At 43.4% G+C, this 17,429-nt stretch overlaps 1 protein-coding gene across 1 annotated transcript in view; it reads left to right on the forward strand.

Annotated features, from left to right (window-relative positions):
- The first annotated feature begins 603 nt into the window (after positions 1 to 603).
- Positions 604 to 17,429, forward strand: part of syne1b (spectrin repeat containing, nuclear envelope 1b) — a 131,597-nt gene continuing 114,771 nt past the window's right edge. The window contains exons 1-17 of the mRNA XM_039009135.1: positions 604 to 682; positions 4,202 to 4,263; positions 7,645 to 7,740; positions 7,953 to 8,036; positions 8,396 to 8,416; positions 9,056 to 9,148; positions 9,406 to 9,590; positions 9,900 to 10,096; positions 10,836 to 10,945; positions 12,446 to 12,496; positions 12,947 to 13,054; positions 13,478 to 13,615; positions 14,390 to 14,554; positions 14,772 to 14,884; positions 15,132 to 15,300; positions 15,521 to 15,617; positions 16,151 to 16,353. Of these exons, the coding sequence (XP_038865063.1) occupies positions 604 to 682; positions 4,202 to 4,263; positions 7,645 to 7,740; positions 7,953 to 8,036; positions 8,396 to 8,416; positions 9,056 to 9,148; positions 9,406 to 9,590; positions 9,900 to 10,096; positions 10,836 to 10,945; positions 12,446 to 12,496; positions 12,947 to 13,054; positions 13,478 to 13,615; positions 14,390 to 14,554; positions 14,772 to 14,884; positions 15,132 to 15,300; positions 15,521 to 15,617; positions 16,151 to 16,353 (1,971 nt within the window). The remainder of the gene's footprint in view (positions 683 to 4,201; positions 4,264 to 7,644; positions 7,741 to 7,952; positions 8,037 to 8,395; positions 8,417 to 9,055; positions 9,149 to 9,405; positions 9,591 to 9,899; positions 10,097 to 10,835; positions 10,946 to 12,445; positions 12,497 to 12,946; positions 13,055 to 13,477; positions 13,616 to 14,389; positions 14,555 to 14,771; positions 14,885 to 15,131; positions 15,301 to 15,520; positions 15,618 to 16,150; positions 16,354 to 17,429) is intronic.

A 17,429-nucleotide genomic window follows, 5' to 3' on the forward strand; every position in this document is an offset into this window, starting at 1 on the left:
TCCCTTGTGCTGATTGGTTGAGCAGTGCTCCAAGCTGATCCCCCCTGCTTCTGTCTCAGATGGATGCTGCTGCGGGAGGGAGGCAGGGCTACTGGGAGGCAGGGAGAGAGGCAGACAATGCAGCGGGGGCTGGGCAGTGCACACATCACACGCACCACACATCACATCCACACACCACAAGCATAGCTCTTCTGGATATTGGGAGAATAACAGGAAGAGGAGGGAAGGATGGGATGGGAAAGATTGTATGTATCTGTCTCTATTAGAGAGCTTTCCACTGTGTGTGTGTGTGTGTGTGAGGGGTGTGTGTCGGTGTAGGAGGGGATTGAGGCTGCAGCAGGCAGTCAGCCCCCAGCAGCTCAGCTCTGTGTTGTCACCGGGGAAACAAGCGACCAACCAGGCTGAGGCAGCCCAGACCTGTTTTGCTTCCTGCCGCCTGGAATAAAAGGGAAAGGAACAGCTCTGTTTTTCCCCTCTTTCTTCTGTTTATTTTTCCACTGTGGATAGCCTTTCACCATCAACTCCCACAGACAGACAGACATACAGAGGCTCACAACAAGCTTGCAATGTGAAGGGCACAGGGAGGGAGGCAAGGTGTGGATAATGGCTCACTATAAGGATGTAGCCGTCAAAAAGACCTCTTCTCTCAACCTGGTGACGGGATTCTTTCAGTATCTCCGCGGTAAGTAGGCCAGCAGCAGTGATTTCTATAGATTGTCATCTCTCACTGCATCCCATCCTCTCATCCTTAGTGGATGATTGAGTTCCTGCATATGGAAAATAACAAGGAACCAAGCTTGGATTGTGGTTTACATGGAGGTGAACCAGATGCATGAACCAGATATATACTGACACAGCAGCACTATGTATGTAAGGCATATGGTGGAGGATATAGTTAGTGCAGAAAAGAACAAGGAGTTTACTGAGGCTTTGGTGTAGCTAGGTAAACCAGATAGAGCACTATGTATGTTGTATGCTTCACTGGGCATCCCTGTATGTGCATCTCTGATGCTCCTTTAGATAACACGATATGCCTTTGAGGTAATATGGGTTCTTTTCTCTCTGTGGAGGCTATCTAGTGTTAGCATGGCCCTGTTCTCCAGCATCACGTGACCAGAGAGTATACTTTAAGTGCGGATGTTTAAAAATGGCCACTGTGTATGTGCAGTATTGCTCAACCTACTCACACATATGCACATGTCACTGTGTGTTCAGTGCACTACAAAACGCTACGCAATGCAAGTCACCCTTTTCTTCTATGAAGCGACAGATGTTTTGTGTAGTGTGAAATCAGAAATGTATTATGCATGAGGCACAGAGTCTGTCTGCATATATTATCCCCCTCTCTACAAAAGTGCAGGCTGGGGGTGACCTGAAAGAGTACGCATGCCGCTATTGGTGGGTTGGACACTGAGCAGTGAGTCTGCAAGATGTGTGAAGCTATGAACAGAAATCTCCTCTGCTTATGCTTTGATCTACTTAGGACTCTTACTTTGATGGGACTTTTATTTGAGCAAACACCTGTCAATATCTAATCATTATATGTGATTGTATTATAAATATATGTTTTTTTCAAGGTGGTTTGGGTGCATCTTTAGTATGGCCGGGAGGATACCAGTATCATAATATTTTTTACATGGCAAAAATGAAAACTTGCGAGCTAAAGCTTGGAAAAATAAATAAATGTGAGTTTGATGATGTTTGTTTCCATAATTAGGGCTGTTTTCCTAAAGAGTTTAAATCTGCTTCGTGTTTTGTTTCCTTGCCACGATACTAACGAGTATCGTGATACTGGTATTGTCCTGGCTCTGATGTTTAGTCGGAAGTTTACATACACCTTAGGCAAATACATTGAAACTCAGTTTTTCACAATTCATGACATTTAATCCTAGTAAAAATTCCCTGTCTTAGGTCAGTTAGGATCACCACTTTATTTTAAGAATGTGAAATGTCAGAATAATAGTAGAGAGAAATATTTATTTCAGCTTTTATTTCTTTCATCACATTCCCAGTGGGTCAGAAGTTTACATACACTCAATTAGTTGTCACGACTTCTGCCGAAGTCGATGCCTCTCCTTGTCGACGTCGCCGGCCTTCTAGCCATCGCCGATCCATTTTTCATTTTCCATTTGTTTTGTCTCGTTTTCCCACACACCTGGTTCTCATTTTCCTCATTATGTGTTGTGTATTTAACCCTCTGTTTTCCCCATGTCTTTGTGTGGTATTGTTTGTCTGTTTCATGTATGCGCACGTATTTCTGGTTGCGCTGGGTTATGTCAACCCGTATTGTATTTTGTGTTCGTTGTGCCGTGTGCTTTTGGATCGCCTAAATAAAAGGCTCCATTTGCTACCCACTATCTGCTCTCCTGCGCCTGACTCCCTTGCAGCAATTTACGCATACCTGACATTAGTATTTGGTAGCTTTGCCTTTAAAACGTTTCAGGTAGCCTTCCACAAGCTTCCCACAATAAGGGGTGAATTTTGGCCCATTCCTCATGACAGAGCTGGTGTAACTGTGTCAGGTTTGTAGGCATCCTTGGTCGCACACGCTTTTTCAGTTCTGCCCACAAATTTTATATAGTATTGACATCAGGTCTTTGTGATGGCCACTCCAATACCTTGACTTAAGCCATTTTTTCCACAACTTTGGAAGTATGCTTGGGGTCATTGTCCATTTGGAAAACACATTTGCGACCAAGCTATAAGCTTTAACTTCCTGACTGATGTCTTGAGAGGTTGCTTTAATATATCCACATACTTTTCCATCCTCATGATGCCATCTATTTTGTGAAGTGCACCAGTCCCTACTGCAGCAAAGCACCCCCACAACTTGATGCTGCCACCCCCGTGCTTCACAGTTGGGATGGTGTTCTTCGGCTTGCAAGCATCACCCTTTTTCCTCCAAACATAACGATGGTCATTATGGCCAAACAGTTGTATTTTTGTTTCATCAGACCAATTGGGCTAGCGTCGTCCGGGTTAGGGAGGGTTTGGCCGGTAGGGATATCCTTGTCTCATCGCGCTCCACCGACTCCTGTGGCGGGCCGGGCGCAGTGCGCGCTAACCAAGGGGGCCAGGTGCACGGTGTTTCCTCCGACACATTGGTGCGGCTGGCTTCCGGGTTGGAGGCGCAGATACTTTTGCATCTGTTTCCTCCAGCTTCTTCACAAGGTCCTTTGCTGTTGTTCCGGGATTGATTTGCACTTTCCGCACCAAAGTACTTTCATCTCTAGGAGACAGAACGCGAGCCCTCCTGAGCGGTATGACGGCTGCGTGGTCCCATGGTGTTTATACTTGCGTACCATTTGGAAATTGCTCCCAAGGATGAACCAGACTTGTGGAGGTCTACAATTTTTCTTCTGAGGTCTTGACTTCGACTGTATGTCCACATGTCCCGTTGTTGTACACCTACATGTTTTCATGTGTGCGTTCTAGGAGCTGTAATTGTGTTGCAGGATGCACCAATGTATCTCTCCTCTCTTCATCTCTTCCTCTGATCTTCCACACCACTGCATAACTTCCTTCCTCTTTCACTTCCTCTATGCCAGGTTTTCCCTAAACTCGGTCCTCGGGACCCCAAGGGTTGGTTTTTGCCCTAGAACTACACAGCTGATTGCAATAATCAACTAATCATCAAGCTTTGATCAGTTGAATCAGCTGTGGAGTGTCAGAGTAAAAAACAAAATTTGGGGTCCCCATGACCGAGTTTGGGAAACACTGCTCTGTGCCATATCCCTGCTTAGATTACTGTGTGGTCAGGGGCTGTGCAGATCAGAGGTCTACACTCGTAAACAGGATGAATACTACTCACTACTCAATTAAATATTCACACTTGAACAGGCTGCAAGAAGCGTTGAGAATAGAGAATATACTTAAGCAATAAGGCACGTGGGGGTGTGGTATATGGCCAATAAACCATGGCTGAGGGCTGTTCTTAGTTGCGGAGTGCCTGGATACAGCCATTAGCCGTGGTATATTTGCCATATACCACATACCCCAGAGGTGCCTTATTGCTATTATAACTGGTTACCAGCGTAATTAGAGCAGTAAAAATAAATGTTTCATCATACCCGTGGTATACGGTAAGCATTTAGGGCTCAAACTACCCATGAAACAGGGGAGGCAGCAGTTGTAAGCAGGGTAGGCAGTTATCTTGTGCGACATCATGTATTGACCGTGTTCTGTACCACTTCAATTCCAGATGAACAAGAGGCCGTACAGAAGAGGACCTTTACAAAATGGATCAACTCCCACTTGGCAAAGGTAAGAAGATATCCTTTACTATGTCTTTGTGCTTCAACACAACACTTGATAAGATATGTGTTGTGTGTTAACACATCATGATGAGATAACTACCATGCCACCCGCAGCTTCCATTTCCGTATAGGAGCGGAGAGGATGAAATAACATTATTACAATGGTATAATCACCGATATACAGCAATTGTATCACTATGATATTATTGCTTTCCTGAATATTATCCTGACCTTTGTTATCAGATGGCTGTAGAAGTATTGTACTGCTGTCTTTGACCGCCCAGTTTTATAGCTGCTCTCTGGACAGTGGCATTTCAGTAGCCCTCGTGACCCTTCGTGTGTGAACAGAGATTGGACCGTGAGAGGAGGGTTGTCATCCAATCATAATGATTCTGCGAGGCACCTCATAGTGTAATGGAACCACATTATGCAAACAAAGTGTCAGAGGTTTTTATGTCAGTTTTGTACACGTGGAAAACTACAGTTTGATTGCGGCCATAATAGACAGTTAACATTTCAAGATATGCTTTGCATCATCCGGATGTTTGGATTGTGTTACAGTGTAGCTACTGAGTTGTTTGTAGAATCAGTCCTGTAAATGTATTTTTAAACGAGACCAGGGGAGAGTGAGGCAGAGAGAGACACTAGTAAAGATGACTCAGGGCAGAGATCCCTGTGTTTCTCAGTTCCTGAGTAGGCTTACAAAATGCCTGCAGTATGCCTTGCCGAGCCAACGTGATGGATAGAGTAAAGTTGTCTAGGAAGATAGAACTATCCGTGTCACTGTGTTGTATACAGGAGATCACCAGGGCAGCATTTTAGAGAAGATAATACCTGTTGAGTAAAGCTGGGTGTGTGTGCGCGCGTGCGCGCGCATGTGTGTGTGTGTGCTGCGTTTGTGCCTATAAGTATGCCTGCACACTTGTGTGCGTGTGTTTGTGTGTGTGGGGGGGAGTGCGTGTGTGTATATATTTGTCCATGGCTAGGTTTGGCAGGCAGGGAGAGTTTAGCAGCACGGTGCAGATGGAGAGTGTGATGTGGGAGGAACATTTCTCTGCAGGAAGCAGTCAGTCTGCTCCAAAAGGCCATATGACAGTTCAGCTCTTTAACACTATAAACATACTCATCATGAGTTGTAACTATATATAAACACATAGAATAGCTCATAATGTCATCATCATCATCATCGTGAGTGTGTGCATAACCCATTACAGATACGGGCTTCATAGATACTGTTAGGGCCAACCATGTTTTCTTGCTGTATTTTAGACAGCCAGGTTTTGCTGGCTCAAAGGTTTTCGGTGACACAGCACATTGTGCTGCTGCTTGGTCAGACAGGGTGACTAATCACTAGTACAGGGTTTAAGTTTTGAACCCAGCGGAGAGATCTGTCTTTTGTTCTGTCAGATTTGGCCCACGGGGCGGCAGTTCAAAGCATGGGAATCTGAGTAACATGATTGGCCAATAAGTCACCACGGAGGTCTATTCCTCATTATTCATGCTGTACACTTATATCCCCCTCTCTCTCTCTCTCTCTCTCTCTCTCTCTCTCTCTCTCTCTCTCTCTCTCTCTCTCTCTCTCTCTCTCTCTCTCTCTCTCTCTCTCTCTCTCTCTCTCTCTCTCTCTCTCTCTCTCTCTCTCTCTCTCTCTCTCTCTCTCTCTCTCTCTCTCTCTCTCTCTCTCTCTCTCTCTGTGCATACCAATGAACCTGTAGAATAAGCCTAGTCATGAGCCTCTCGCTCCAGTTCACTAGGCTACTGCTACTGTAGGAGGGATTCAAATCTCAATTCTTATCAGTTCATCTCTCAATAAGTTTATCTAATCTCATCTAAACCTTTTCCGTCAGGTAAGCAAAGCCATTCTGAATGGATTACGATAGATCCCATGACGGGTGCCTTAAAGTTCCCATTTTAAAATAGATTTTTAAATCAAATTCTGAATGGAACAAAATGTAATATGTTGGTTTTATGATGGAAAGTGCCGGCCCTTTTACTTTGAACTTTCACTGGGCAGTCCCGTTTTTCCCATTGTGTCCATTTCCTCTCACGTTACCAAGCACTTTTGCATTGATTGAATGTCTTGTGACAGTGTGTGCATGTGTGTGTTATGACAGTGTGTGTGTGTAAACATGCATGTGCGTGTGTGTGTGTATGTGTGTGTGCGTGAGTGCGTGTGCATGTGTGTGTGTCATGACAGTGAGAAGGGGGCTTGTCATGTGACTCCTATTTTGTTTGTCACTAAACCCAGGATGGGGTTGATGTTTTTTTTTACCTTGTGACTCATTTAAGTATAATGACATTCTGGAGATGTATGGTTCATGTTACCGGTCAAATAGTTTAATGTAATTTCTATATTTAAATTGATCTTGTTGTTAGGATACTGGTGGTCATAAAGGAGGAATAATATTATCTAAAAGACTTCCATTGGATTCTGTCTTTGAAGCAAAGAAAAATAGCACAAAAAACAGTGTATACTTTTCACACTGTTGTGCCCCACAGTCCCAGCCAACTGCATCCTATGGGTCCTGTCATGAAATGTGACGAGTTGTGAAACGAACAGCTCAGCCTGCCAAGACAATTCCCACAAAGACCAGCGTTTCATTAATTAATGCATTGTTTTCGTGTATGATTTCTGAGAATGTTCTGTGTGTTTCATGAAGTAGTTTGCTCTGTCACCTAACTCTGTCAGAATTCCCTCAGCTCTGATAATACATGGATAGTTGGATCCAGTATGTTACATGAAACAACTATGCCCAGCTAGGGTTAAATGGACCCATGCTCTGATTTTGCTCTGAATCACACTGCCTCAGGCACGGGCACCTAGCCATCTCAGAGGCACAGGCACCATCTTTTCAGCTGCAGGGGAGCTCTTTCTGTTCTCTCTATAGTCCAGTCTTTAGCTAGCCAACAAGCTCTTTTCAGTCTGGACTCCAGTCTGTAGCTGGCTCTGCTTTCTTTTCTCCTCAACACAAGGGATGGGGAGAGGGCTGTTCAGTCTGGACTCCAGCCTGCTAGCTCTGCTTTTACTTCAACCTGTATAGGAGCTAGCTAGCTCTGCTTGTACACCAGCCTGTAGCTAGCTAGCTCTGCTTGTACACCAGCCTGTAGTTAGCTAGCTCTGCTTGTACACCAGCCTGTAGCTAGCTAGCTCTGCTTGTACTCCAGCCCGTAGCTAGCTAGCTCTGCTCCATTTTCTCCTCAACACAAGGGCTGAGCGAGAATGAATGTGTTGTGTTTCTAGGATTTACTTATTGAAAGATTATAGTGGATTGTAATAAGATAATACGTCTTTATTAAACAACAGTAGGTCTATAATTTGTAACAGTATAGCCTACCAATGACCAATTATTAATGTATTAGTTTCACTGTTGTCTCTTCTCTTTCCTAGCGTAAACCACCTCTAGAGGTCACCGACCTCTTCGAGGACATCAAAGATGGGGTGAAACTTCTGGCTCTGTTGGAAGTGCTGTCTGGACAGAGACTAGTAAGCACTGCTCTTAATATATACAGTCATTGGTAATGCTGTATTATCCTATTCATGCTACAGAGTTCAGTCGCATTTAATTACCATAATATTGTATTGAACTTTCTTGCTGTATTTAATGTGCGCGCTCTGGTAAGATTTTGTGTATTTACAGTACTCCATATGGAAAATACACTTACACTTTACTTGAACCCTCCCTCCTCTCTCCCCAGCCGTGTGAGCAGGGCCGCCAGCTGAAGAGGATCCACTGGGTGTCCAACATCGGCACCGCCCTCAGGTTCCTCGAAGGCAGGAAGGTAAGCACGCCCTCAGAGTAACTACACAGTATTTTCCCTGAGTATTTTGTCATAGCTCGAGTTTAACATGTAAACCTAAGGGCCCATTCGCAATGTCACTTATATCTTCTAAGGGTTTTATTCAAAACATTTGGCCAAGGCTTGTGAAAAGAATATTAATCTCTGTTTAATGCTAGCGGTTTGAAAATACGACATTGTATCATAGTGTTTATGAACAAAGATAGATAAATGAAGGCTCTGCATGAAAATATGTATCTATGCAAGGCCATATGGATGGTACATCCTGTCTCAGTCAGTATTGCTTTGAGGCCTGTATCTTACTGTGACCTTCTCTCACCATGCCTGACCTCTGACCTCAGTCTGTGTACCGAGGATCCCCGGTCAGTGGCTGCCTGTAAAACACACTGTGTTCATATACTGTATGCATTCCTTTTGTTTAATTCACGGTGTGTATTCCTAGCTATTCTTTGGTTGAGCCATTCTTTTCCTCTTTGTGCATCTTGACTATTGTAGTGCCATCAACCAGGTGCTTTCTGGTTGTCATGCGTTTTATATGCACTTTGAAACTTTGGAGCCAAATCTTTCCTGCCCTCTCCTTTTTCCAACCTTTGTGAAATAGTCACATAATCAAAAGAAAATCCTACAAAAAGACGAATGTAAATATGCAGCAACCTTAATGTAAACTAGTTTGCTCATCCAAAGTTTGTTACAGTGATCTTCACTACGTTGGCTTTATTGTTACTGTCCTGCCAAATTGAGTACTCTACAGCTTCTATGTCTTTCCTCTGTTGAGCTTGGCTGTTTCTGCCTCACCTGCTTCCGCTCTTCCAAATATCACTTTGTCGCATCAGAGAGCTGATTTTGATGGCTGTGAAAGAAAAACATCAAATCGTCATTATTATGCCAATGGCCCACTCACTCAACAATGTCTTTATTTGTTAAACATTAATTCAGAATGTACCTATGTATGAGTACATGTATTTGAATTGCAGTTAAATTGGGGTTTTCTTTCCCAACAGATCAAGCTAGTCAACATTCACGCCACTGACATCGCAGACGGTCGACCATCCATTGTCCTGGGGTTGATATGGACCGTCATTCTCTACTTCCAGGTAATGTGTTGTTGTATCTGGTCAGTTTCACACTTACATATTGTAATATGACTGTCTGTGATTGTTAACAGTGCCTCACAACTCTCAGTGAGTGGTTTTCAGTGTTGTTTTACCTTGTATTCTGTTTGTCAAATGTTGTTATATCGAGGAGTGACACTTTAAAACACTTTTTTAATCTAATTGGATCTACATACAGCTATTTGATGTTGCTATGGTTACTCACAGCATGTTTGCTCAAATTGCTGACTCTCTGTCAGATCGAGGAGTTGACCAGTAACCTGCCAGCCCTGGCAGCCCTGTCCAGCAGTACCTCCTCAATGGACAGCATGGCCAGTAACTCAGAGACAGGCAGTCCCCCTATGAAGAGGAAGGTAGTACCCAAGAAGTTCCAGGGCAACGCCAAGAGGGCCCTGCTCAGATGGGTGCAGTGCACCGCCGCCAAGTACATATACCATTATATATTTGGGCAGCTTTTCTAACCAGTGCTCCAGCGGGCAAAACTGGTTGAAATGATGTCATTACAACTACATTCAGACCAGTTCAACATCATCACAACATTTTCTCTACCAGCTTTGCCTGCTGGGGTGGTGGATTTATTTGCCTGTGTATGTGTGTGTGCATGTGTGTGTATGCATACTCTTGACTGACCACGTCTGTATCACCCGAACTGTCTGTATCTTAATTTGAATTATAATTTCAAGAGTGCTCTGCCACCGGCCCGCTGTAAACATATACTTCTGTTTGTCCCAAGGCGTCAGGGCATGGAAGTGAAGGACTTCGGTACTAGTTGGCGGAGCGGGGTGGCATTCCACTCTGTGGTCCATGCCATCCGCCCAGACCTGGTGGACATGGAGATGGTGAGGAGGAGGAGCAACAAAGAGAATCTGGAGGAAGCCTTCTCATTGGCCGAGAACGAGCTGGGCATCCCACGCCTGCTGGATCCAGAAGGTTACTACCTCTCCTCTTCTATTTAATGGGAAAAAAGATTGCTTTGTCAAAATAAGCACACACTCCCTCACTCATCCCCAGCTCCGGCTGGTACATAGGGCAGCAACAAAGAATCTCCACCTCTTTCTTCCATGATGCAAGAATTATGCAGTTCCAACAGAACTTTATGGAATACTCTTTTAAAGTTTTCATTGAAGATTGTGCAAGGTTTATTTATGGGTATTTCGTTCCATCAAAGTGTTGTTGATACGCTTGTCTGGAGATAATAATGCAGACAGCAGCTCAGCAGCAGTCACTTCAGGAGAGATCAGACTCCTGAGTCCTGAGGCTCCATTACGAACCTCAATAAACGTCTGTTTTCATCATGGCCCTCGTTTTCTCAGCGATCAGGTCAGCGATAGAGATGACAGAAGACATTTATAATTAGATGTCAGCGTGTCAGAGGAAACACAGAATGTAGTCTCCTTCAGGGCACAAATGTGTTCCCTGTTTTTACTGTGTCATATTTGTTATATGTCAGAAATTATGTTCCTGCCCTGCCATGTCTCTATTTTACTCTATATATCCATTTTAAATGACAACAGTTTACATACTGCTAATCGAAAGGGGCATATAGACCTATACACACATCATACTTAATTGACATACTGTAGTTTTCTTGATGGATACCACTAATGTCACTGTTTTCTTATTTACTACTTTCACGCCAGACTCTCTCTCTCTGTTTCTTCTTCTGCAGATGTGGATGTAGATAAACCGGATGAGAAGTCCATCATGACATATGTTGCTCAGTTCCTCAAGCACTACCCCAACCCCCACCACTCTGAGACAGATGGACAGGAAGATGAGGTACCAAGCTATATTCACTGTAGTCCTGAGTCAAGTACTGTATTGGCATTGGCAAACTCAGTGTTGTGTTGTAATGCTTTATTTAAGTGATAATGCCTGAGAAGCCGGTGTTTGGAGGATATATTGGCGCGGGTTTTGTTCGTCTCGGCCCGGCAAACTGTGCAAATACATCCTCCAAACACCGGCTTCGAGGGCATTATCACTTTTATACAACGGGTTACCAACATATTCAAATAATGATTGACATATTTTCATTAAAATTGTTATTTGGATGAATTTATTAATAATATTTAATCCTTCCATAAGATATAGTCCCAACACAAATCTAGGGTTGCTACCCAAGGTTTGGTTGCCAGAGACGAGACCCAGTCGTTAAGTCTTTTTGTTCTAAATCTATGGACACGACCCAGTTGTTCGTTCTACATGTTTCGTTGCCATGATGACTGGCAACATCCTTATCCCTTGCTTGCTAGCTAGCCAACTTTGGATTTTTCTTTGGATACATCCATAACAATGAGCTAATGATGTGCGATTTCGCCAGCCATAGAACATTGTCTCTCTCGCCAGACCATTGTTCAGAAGCGATAGCCAACTACACAGCTAACACAATCACTTCAAACTGAAGCTGGAATGACAGAAAACTAGCTGCATTTCTTGTTTTTCTATTGACATTTCTTTGTATATATCTATAAAAATTATGGTGATTCATGATTTCGACTGGCTCAAAAAAGATGCCAGCCTGTCTGTCTCGTCCTGACTGCCGACATGTTCATTAGCATAGGACAGCTGGAGATCGAATTTCAATATTGAAACAATGTTTCAAATGTCAGAGAGACAGACAGCAAGGTTATTACAAATCTCCGCTGTTCAAAACCAAATGCTAGTCTAAAAGAAATGGGAGATTAAGTCCAGATGCTTTTTACAGGGTAGATCTAGTATATAAATTGCCTGACTGAGCTGACGAGACAGTGGATTGCGCAGTCAGATGGAACAGAGTAAATAGGCATTTTAGCATCATAGATTTAGCCGGTGCTAACTTGAGGAATAGACACCGGTTGGAATTCCGTTTGAACCAATCAGCATCCAGGATTAGACCCACCTGTTCCATAAGGACTTTCTCTGCTTTTGTTTTCTTTTGTCTTCTATTGTATTTGTGTTTTCAGTATGGTTGTTCTAGTTTACCTAGCTACAGTATATTTAATATCAAGTGGCTAACTAATACGGCCACCCTCAGTGTTGTAATGCTTTATGTACTCTGTTATTGTATTCTTGTATCTGCTACTGTATTTGTGTTTTCAGTATGCTAATGCTTGTTGCTAACCATATTTCCCATTACACCAACGACAACTTTCATGAAAAAAGACACATAAAAACAATTTGTCATTGCATGAACTCGACAATCATCTTACTTTCCACGTTGCGCATTACGTCATTCACTCACTCCATCTCCCCGTCACGCTCTCACTCCATCTTATGTTATCTTTCCTGTTGCATTTGAAGCTGCTTCTTCGCTACTTTCCAAGTTTTGCACTCTCTATCCCAAACCTACGGGTAAGTCCATCCATGCCATGTAGTGTAGTGTCTGCCTGCAGTGTACTATATTTCCTCTTCTTTATGTTTGTCATGGCTTTGCTTTGATTTTGCTCTCTCTCTCTCTCTCTCTCACTGCCACTAATGCCTTTCTGTGCTGTCTGTTTGTTTGGTTGCATCTCTTTGTGTGGCTTTCTTCCCTGGATAGTATGGTCCTCAAGATATAGAGCAAATGCTTGAGGTATGTTGTCACTGAATACATAGATTCATCAGGGATTCTTATTTTGCTTTGAATCGTATTGTGCTTGCTGTGGAAATCTGGAAATCTATTTGGAAGGTTTTGGTAGGAGTGGTTTCACTCTATGTAGTTTGTTGAGAATTCTGTTGGGGTTGAGAGAGGATGAATAATGGTGCATTGCATTACCTGAATATTATGTGTCATCTGAATGCTGTGTGTTAACTGACTCCCAGAGAGAAGAGCGTAAGGTTCTGAGAGAGCTGAAGGTGTGGCTGGATCAACTGGAGAGGGACGTGCTGCGAGTCCAGGGGTCAGAGGGCAACCTGACCGACAAGTACCAGGTTAGTACCAGGTGACCAGGGGGCAGACGGCAATCTGACAGACAATACCTGGTGACCAGGGGGCAGAGAGCAACCTGACCAACAAGTACCAGGTGATTGGAACCAAATCTCATGCTACATGTAGCTGGCTAATGTTACGGTATATTAAGTTCCAGGTCACGAGGTAACATACATCATACTACGTGTAGAGAGAAGAGACAGAGCTTCGTAAACACCATGACTCTTTCTCAATAATCCTTCATCAATTTCTTGTATCTTCATGTCCTCGCTGACGTTTTAAAAAGGATGTGGGTAGAGGGCACTAAAAATCAAGGAAAGATTATTAAGAACAGGCCCATATTTGACTGAGCTCTACATTCCTATGTGTCATATACTCAATGTGAATGTCACACCTCTAATACTCATATTTCTACTTTGCTCCAGGGCTTCAAGAGTTTCCGTGTGCAGTATGAAATAAAGAAGAAACAGACAGAGCCTCTGCTGCAGCCGGTGCACAGGGATGGGAAGCTGTCTGTAGACCAGGCCCTGGTCAAACAAGCGTGGGAACGTGTCTCTATCAGGGTGAGTCAGTGTATTGCTGTCTATGGACCCCTGGACAACTAGCCTGATCCCATACTGCTTCAGTCAACTCTTATTTACAAAGATTGTCCACCAGGCTACTGCACAACCAGCCCAAGAGTACACACAATCTATGGGCCAGACTCAAAAGGGCCGATTTCACGGACACAGATCAGAGAGCGTACCGGCCCACAGAGACCATTATAAATAGACTGTAACCTTTGTCATTGAGAGATTGTTATTTTTGTCTGCCAACTCATTTTCATTTGCTTTCTGTTTAGTAGTTAGACTGAGACTTGCATTGCAGAATGTGAGCCCAGATAGCTATCGTAATAAACTGAATGAGTGTTCAGTGAGGCGCAAGCTTTTGAAGGAGCGCTCATTAAGAGGGCATGAGAGTTTTGGAGAGAGGGGAACAGAAAGGGTTTTGTTCACTTGATAGAGTGTCCCCAGCCTATATGGACTGTGGACTGGAGTAGCACAGCACTGTGGTCATCCACTGGAGTAGATGCTTGAGAACATGTGGAAACCTTTTTAATCACCACCTGCTTTTTAAACAGCGTGGTTAATGCTAATGCCTTGATTGTACTGATTGTTCTGGCTGTAATGGGTGGCTGTTGCAGCTCCTGGACTGAAACGTGATGAAGACCCGAGTGGTCGAAGCAGCATCACTAACAAACCACATGGGAGCATAGCACATTTTGCAGACTTTGCTTTTTTTTTTTAAATCCAGCACCTGCTCAAAGTCTTTGGACATGTACTATTTGCCTATGCTAGCTCCTGGACTGGCACATCCATCTGGATAAGTCGTTGCCTGGCCCACTGGGGGTGATCGGAGCCTGGCTGCATCGAGCTGAGATCGCCCTGAGAGAGGAGATTCCTATCCAACAAGCCCATGAAGAGACAGCCAATGTGATCCACAGGAAGCTGGAACAGCACAAGGTATTCAGCAAGAGAAAATCTCATAATATATACAGGTACTGTTGCAAAACAATCATTGGATAGGCGTTGTTAGAAGGTACAGCAAGTCTCAAAATTCTTGGTTTTGTTGGTCATATAAGAAAAGATGACAAAGTCCTGATGTTGCACCAGTGTCTAGTCTAAATGATTCAACAAGTTGTTTTATTTCAGCGTGCATGTATGTGGATATGTGTTTTAGGAGGTACTGAAGAACTTGGAATCCCACCAGCAGACTTTCCAGCAGATCCACAGAGACAGATCTGTGAACGGGGTCCCTGTCCCCTCTGAACAGCTCCAAGACATGGCCGAGCGGTTAGTCATCCTTCGGTCATCTCTACATCCGTGTTAATACTGTAACACATCTATGGATGTCTCTGGACAATATTAGCCTGATCCCTGATCTGTTTGTGCTGTCTTGCCAACTGCTACGGTCGTTGTCAACCCATGAGTTGACAAGAAAACACAAACAGATCAGGGACAATATGACATTACTTAAATAAGACTGATATTGATCAGTTTGATAAGAATGTTAATATTGATTTTGTATTTTGTCAAACAGGTTCAACTATGTGTCCACATCGTCTCATGCCCACCTGATCAAACTGGAATTCTGGGAGATGAAGTACCGTCTGATGGCGTTTCTCATCCTGGCTGAGTCCAAGCTCAAGTCCTGGATCATCAAATATGGCCGCCGTGACTCCGTGGAACTACTGCTGCAGAGCTACATTGTGAGTTGGCCTTTCATTAGTTGTTACTGGTTTGTGGTAGCCTGGGGGTCTAGATCTATTTGTGTTGTTTAGCCAACCTCATGTTTGCCATGAAAATGACTATAGGCGTTGGTAAGACAGCACAAACAGATCCGGAACCACCAAGCTAATTTTCAATGGATATTGTTCCAATTCTATCCTCATGATAATTCCATGCTTATCTCACCATCATTCCCAACAGTCCTTCATTGAGGGACACAAGTTCTTTGAACAGTATGAGACAACGTTTAAGGCACTCAGGCAAGCTGCAGATGTCTACATCAAGTCTGATGGTTCAGGTAGGGTGTTTTTTCTTTTGCGTGTGTTTTACCTCAGATGTGCTTTGATTGAATGTTGTCTGTCAGAGAGGGCTAAACGGGCTAACTGTTGATTTCATATTCTAGGCATTAAGATCGGTAAGAAAGGTACGTCTAGATTCATTTGGTATTGATATACAATAGGTAACGTGGTGACCACACTAGCCTTTGATTTGCTGTGCACTAGTGGTTCACTGGTCTAACAAAAAATCCAAGAAATCTGACAGAATCTCACTGTGCCTGGCTGTTTACTAACTGACTACTCTATATTCTTCCACAAAGATAATTTCCTGTAACACAATTACTCTTTGCATGATACAGTAACAATAGTCACAGTAGGTCTTGGAATGTGAAACACTGCAAATGCAAATTCCTTACTGTCTTGTCTTGCTTGGCTTATTACTGGGCTCTATTAATAAGATCTTGACTAATTGGTTAGGATGTGACCCAATTAACCACTGAAATATCGTATGTCATGATGAAGAGAGAACTGACTCCATGATGTTTTCTTTCAGTTGAGGAAGCGGAGGGGGTGGGTAAGTTCCTGTCGGACGCGTCGGCCCAGTGGAGGAACCTGTCGGTGGAGGTGCGTAGCGTGAGGAGCATGCTGGAGGAGGTCATCTCTAACTGGGAGAAGTACAGCAGCACGGTGGCTGGACTGCAGGCCTGGCTGGAGGACGCAGAGCAGATGTTCCACCAGTCAGAGAATGAAAAACGGGTGAGCATGAGGCTGGGTGGGTGGCAGTAAAAAGGTAAACATTTAAGCTAAGGGTATCTTTATTCCATGACAACAATTGATGTTTTGGCCATTTTGGAATGGAATAAAGATACTCTCAGCTTACATTTTTACCTCCCATTCCCTTCTTCTTATTGGATTTACAGTGCATTTGGAAAGTATTCAGACCCCTTGACTTTTTCAACATTTTGTTACGTAACAGCCTTAATCTAAAATGTATTAAATCGTTTTTTTCCCTCATCAATCTACACACAATACCCCATAATGACAAAGCGAAAACAGGTTTTAATTATTTTTTGCAAATGCATAACAAAAAAAATAAAATGAAATATCACATTTGTGACGTCGGGCTCAAATCGGTCTTATGTAGCAAAATTTGAAATTGTGTTTTGTACATTGTATAAAAGTAGAGTCTCAGAGCTACACAATGGAATATCAAACACTACAGTTGAGGAACAATGTGAAAGTAATTTTGCTTTGAAAGTTGATGAACTTGTAAACTTACATTTGAGAAAATGCCCTTTGAATGTTTTGGTAGTGCTATTGGAGAGCCCTTCTTTGTCTACACCCATTCAGCATCGTTCACACTCTCTTAAGCTTTAGCCTCACCCATCTCTTTAAGGGTTGATCCGAATATACTAACAACAGCAGTCAAGCATGCAAGCTAACTTGCTAGCTACTTCCAGACATCAAAGTGAGAGAGAACAGCTCCGTACGTAAAATCAGAGCGTTTCACGTTCAGAGCGCACACTGGACACTCTGGCCGAGGAGTAGGGTTGATCCGAACATTCTGACCTCACAACAGCAGTCAAGCACCCAAGCTAACTGGCTAACATTGGCTAGCTTGCTAGCTACTTCCAGACACATAATGAGAGAAAACCCAACTCTGACCATTTTTCTCGCCCTAGCAGAGCTGGTTAGGCTGTTTTCATGTTATCCAGAGCGTTGCTGACTTTAACTGTGCAGTTGGCAACAATTTAATTACGCTTTTTTGCCTACGTTTACTGACACGGCCATATTCAATGGGTGTTGAGTGTTCATAAATTCATCAGTTATTC

The sequence above is a fragment of the Salvelinus namaycush genome, chromosome 15 (assembly GCF_016432855.1).
Source record: "Salvelinus namaycush isolate Seneca chromosome 15, SaNama_1.0, whole genome shotgun sequence".
Lineage (NCBI taxonomy): Eukaryota > Metazoa > Chordata > Actinopteri > Salmoniformes > Salmonidae > Salvelinus > Salvelinus namaycush.